This window comes from Zophobas morio, unplaced genomic scaffold, assembly GCF_036711695.1.
Source record: "Zophobas morio isolate AGI-343-1 ecotype UQ-CSIRO unplaced genomic scaffold, CSIRO_AGI_Zmor_V1 ptg000009l, whole genome shotgun sequence".
In the NCBI taxonomy this organism is placed as follows: domain Eukaryota; kingdom Metazoa; phylum Arthropoda; class Insecta; order Coleoptera; family Tenebrionidae; genus Zophobas; species Zophobas morio.
Window position 1 is genome coordinate 5,235,955 of NW_026972114.1, and position 3,880 is coordinate 5,239,834.

Genomic DNA, 3,880 nt, shown 5'->3' on the forward strand with positions numbered 1-3,880 from the left:
TTTACACTTTCTGCGGACATTTTCCGTTGAATACTGTACCATTTATGCCCCGAATTCTTTAACTGAAGCGGCCAGAGCGTCGGTTCACTTGAGCCAATGAAGCCCAATCACAGACACGGATTTCCATGACTCAGCTGCTATACTCCTACACATGAATTCGCTCGGAACTGAGGCGATATCTTCGATGCTTCTCGGCCAATTTCGGCGGACCCATTAAACCATTTTCCCATTTATTTTACAGAATGGAAGGGGTGCAGGGTGCGTGGGTAATTAGCATTAACGTGAATAAAAGTCCAGGAGTTGGTGTTTCGTATTTTTGTCTCTTTCATAGGTACAGGGTACAGGTGAGTGAAAAATGAATCCCGAGTACGATATTGTCATGTTGCTTCTTGAAACGCCGTTTTCACGACGAACCGAGTTAGAACGTCGGTAAATTTTGCTAAATATCGAACAGTCAAAACCGTTAACTTCCATTGATAAGCGACAATGTCATCAGTACTCCAGGTCTTTTAAACCAGCCTGGTACGAAACATAAACGGCTCTGCCGTAGCCGTAATATTTATGCTGAAAGTCTATATTGTTGGCCGTGTCTACTCTTAGGCAATGTAAAAAACACATGGACGACGTCTCCGGGATATAACGATTTAAAGGATTTCATTCGAAGTGCAAAGTTACACAAAAGTTCCAAAGTACACATTAAAAATTTCATGGGCTTAAAAGATTTAGAAAGGAACACAACTATTGCCGAATCCCTCCAAGAAAGTGCTAGTTTAAAAAAAATTTTGACTTGTAAAAACATTGTTGATTAAATGTGTTATGGGTGTTAATATTATTATTACTATTATTAGGACCCACTACTGACTGGGAAATGAACGGTATTCAGGCAAGACTTCTATCATTACTAACTACTAAGACCAAGTAATACGCATTAATTACATTAATTTAATTAATTTTATTATTGATAATATTATTGTCAAACTTCTATCATCGCCTCACCACATCAGACAGTCACGAGCCGCCACTGTTGACACAAACTCAATACCGGAGAAATGGAACCAAGCTTCATCAGAAAAGAATGTTAAATCAAGCAAGTTATCATTGAGATGTTCAAGAAATCATCTGCAGTAGGTAATACGTCTATTAAAATCAGCCGGCAAAAGTTCGTGATAGGCATTAAGTTTGTACGGGAAAAGCTGGATCTGTTTTCACAATTTTATGGCATGTACCCACGGAAAACCCATCTTCTATGACTTCATTGGTACACAGTGTTGGTCGTCCAGCATCTTTTTTGTGGTGGACATTACCTGTTTCGCGAAATATTTGCTCAGTGTTTTTAACAACGTTGTAAAAATCAGCAACCATGAAATTGAAGTATGGAAATTTTATTTTCCACAGAGTAAACCACTTTGCACCTTTATTTTCAAAAAATTCGAAAGTTTCACGTTTCAAACACCAACGCGGCTGAATGTATCAAAGACAATCAGAATCTGTCAATTTAACGTCGACAGCCTCGACTGACAACTGAGAAATCGAAAAATGAAGAAATCGATTTATGTTTATTTAAAAATTTCAAGTTGTGATATATTCTTTAATCATAATTTTATATTCACTAACTTTTTGATAATGATAACCCCCTAATTAATGCGTACCATTACACTCCAAGGCGATAATTATAGAAATGTACTATCATCTACAAAAGTCTTCACCAATTTTCTGCATATTTTCCAAAGTCTACGTTAAGTAACCATAACCTAAACAGTTATTTTGTTATTCGTTATTTTAAGGAAACCCATACAACTTATATTTAATCACACCCATCTATAAAAATCTTAGTTTCTAGATTAGTGAAAATATCATCAAGAACTCTCTCTAAATGTAGATTTCTCTCTAATTTAATTTTTTTCACCTCTTCGAGAATTCCACGTTTCAAATCCTCCAAAAACTCTCGACTGTGCTCAAAACTTCCAAAACTCTCCATTATATCTACAAAAAGCTTCTTACTTTCCAAATCTAGTGGTCTTTTTTTCAACAAATCTAAAAGACGAAGTAAAACAACTTGATCAAATATTTTGTGCAAGAAATACTTATAAGGCGATGGTCTTCGGGATGACTTTGAATAGCATGAATTATCGGATAACTGAATTTCCCTTCATCTAGGTCATCACAGAAAACCCGAACGGTTGCCCACTGTGAAACTACTTAAATCAAATTCAAAAATCCTAGTTTGTTTACCTTAGGATTGTGCAGATTTATATAGTCGTCATACACCTGAATGAAGTAACCTATTTTATCCCAAAATTCATTACTGAAATTGATTTTTTTTGTCTTGGCAAACATTTCTAATAATCGAACTCCCCACATAAAGGTGTAGGAAGCTTCTAAAACCGAAACACATTATGGTGATTAAAATTAAAGAAAAAAAAGTTAATGTTTAACTTACTGCCTTGAACTACCACCCTGAAATCGTCAAAGGTAGGACATGTTTCAGTGTCCCTATAGTATATTTCCACTCCTTGGCCTGTCATAAGATCAAGACCTACTTTAATGAAGCCATCGGCGAGTTCCTAAATCAGAATATTGGTAAAATAACTCTATAGGTAATGTACAACGTAATCATCATATCATATCATTATTATATACTTTTACAACTAGACAACACCTCACTATCTCCCAGATGATAAATCAGGTCTTGAAATAGCAAAATGGCCTTATGTATTGTAGCTTGCACGGTTAACGGGACTCCATAAACCATATGGGCAGCGGGGATTCCTCGTCGAACTTTTGTTAAATCTTCAATATCATCTAAACTGTAAACGCATAAAACAGAAGAAAATTTAAATTAATATTTGTGTAACCAGAGCATACTTACATAAGAGCCACATTATAAATTGTATCTCCAATATCACCATAGATTTTTTGCAAGTTTTTGGGACACTTAATCCAATAGTTACAAGCACGCCACAGTCTTCTCATAATGTTACGATATTCCGGCCCAGGTTGTGTAACGTGTATAATAGGTGCCAATAAAATCTGCTTTCAGAAAAATAACCACAATTTTTAGTTTTGTGTTCAAATTACCTCTTCATCTTTGGGCCACATACGAACTTCAACGAATGGTGACTTCTTGCGAACACATATACTAGATTTGATATATTAGTCTTATACTTATATACTATTTAATATCGTAATCAAAGTTATAAAACGTAGCAATTTTAAAACGTGTTTTTTTTTTTTGTTGTGTGACGTACGTATTAACAGCCATGTTTCTAATTTCATCATTAATTTGTGTTATTAATGATAATGAGTACATAATTATGAAATGTACAATCGCAATTAGTCGCAGTTATTGTGTATAACATATAATAATAAATTTAATAACAGTTTTTTGAAATATAGGTTTACGTAAGCCAAATTAAGTATGTTTGAGATGCTTTTGTTGGAAATCGTATTGATGCACTTCGCCACTATGGAGTCAAATTCCATAATATCCTAAAATGTTTAATTTAATTTGGAATTACACAACCAAATTATGAATAACAATAAACGAATGTCTTTTATATCGTCAAAATGATCGCAATAATATATTGCCGCTTCAATCCACGAACTGCATCTTATCAGACCAGGTTCTGGATGCAATGGACAATCCGCTAAGGCTTCCCGGAAGGCTTCGATCCTCAAATAAGCTTTAAAAAATACTTGCTTTACGTTGGAAATTAAACCACTTTTACCTTTCAGTGTAAAGTAATATTATGATACACTTTGCTCAATTTGTTTTTAATGTGATTGGTAATAATTTTGACCTGGTTTTAAAAAAAAATAACTATTTGCGAAAAAGACTAATGAACATATTTGCCAACATTGAACATGTAGAACTATAAAC

General features: G+C 34.3%; 1 protein-coding gene across 1 annotated transcript; it reads right to left on the reverse strand.

Moving 5' to 3' along the window:
- Positions 1-1,804: 1,804 nt before the first annotated feature.
- LOC135125689 (terpene synthase-like) lies at positions 1,805-3,262 on the reverse strand. Its single transcript, XM_064051341.1, has 8 exons — positions 3,249-3,262; positions 3,079-3,139; positions 2,870-3,030; positions 2,660-2,807; positions 2,441-2,564; positions 2,233-2,378; positions 2,085-2,187; positions 1,805-2,034 (listed from the first exon to the last, which is right to left on the reverse strand). The coding sequence occupies exons 1-8, from the start codon at positions 3,260-3,262 to the stop codon at positions 1,805-1,807; spliced, it is 987 nt and encodes a 328-aa protein (XP_063907411.1).
- Between the last annotated feature and the right edge of the window lie 618 nt (positions 3,263-3,880).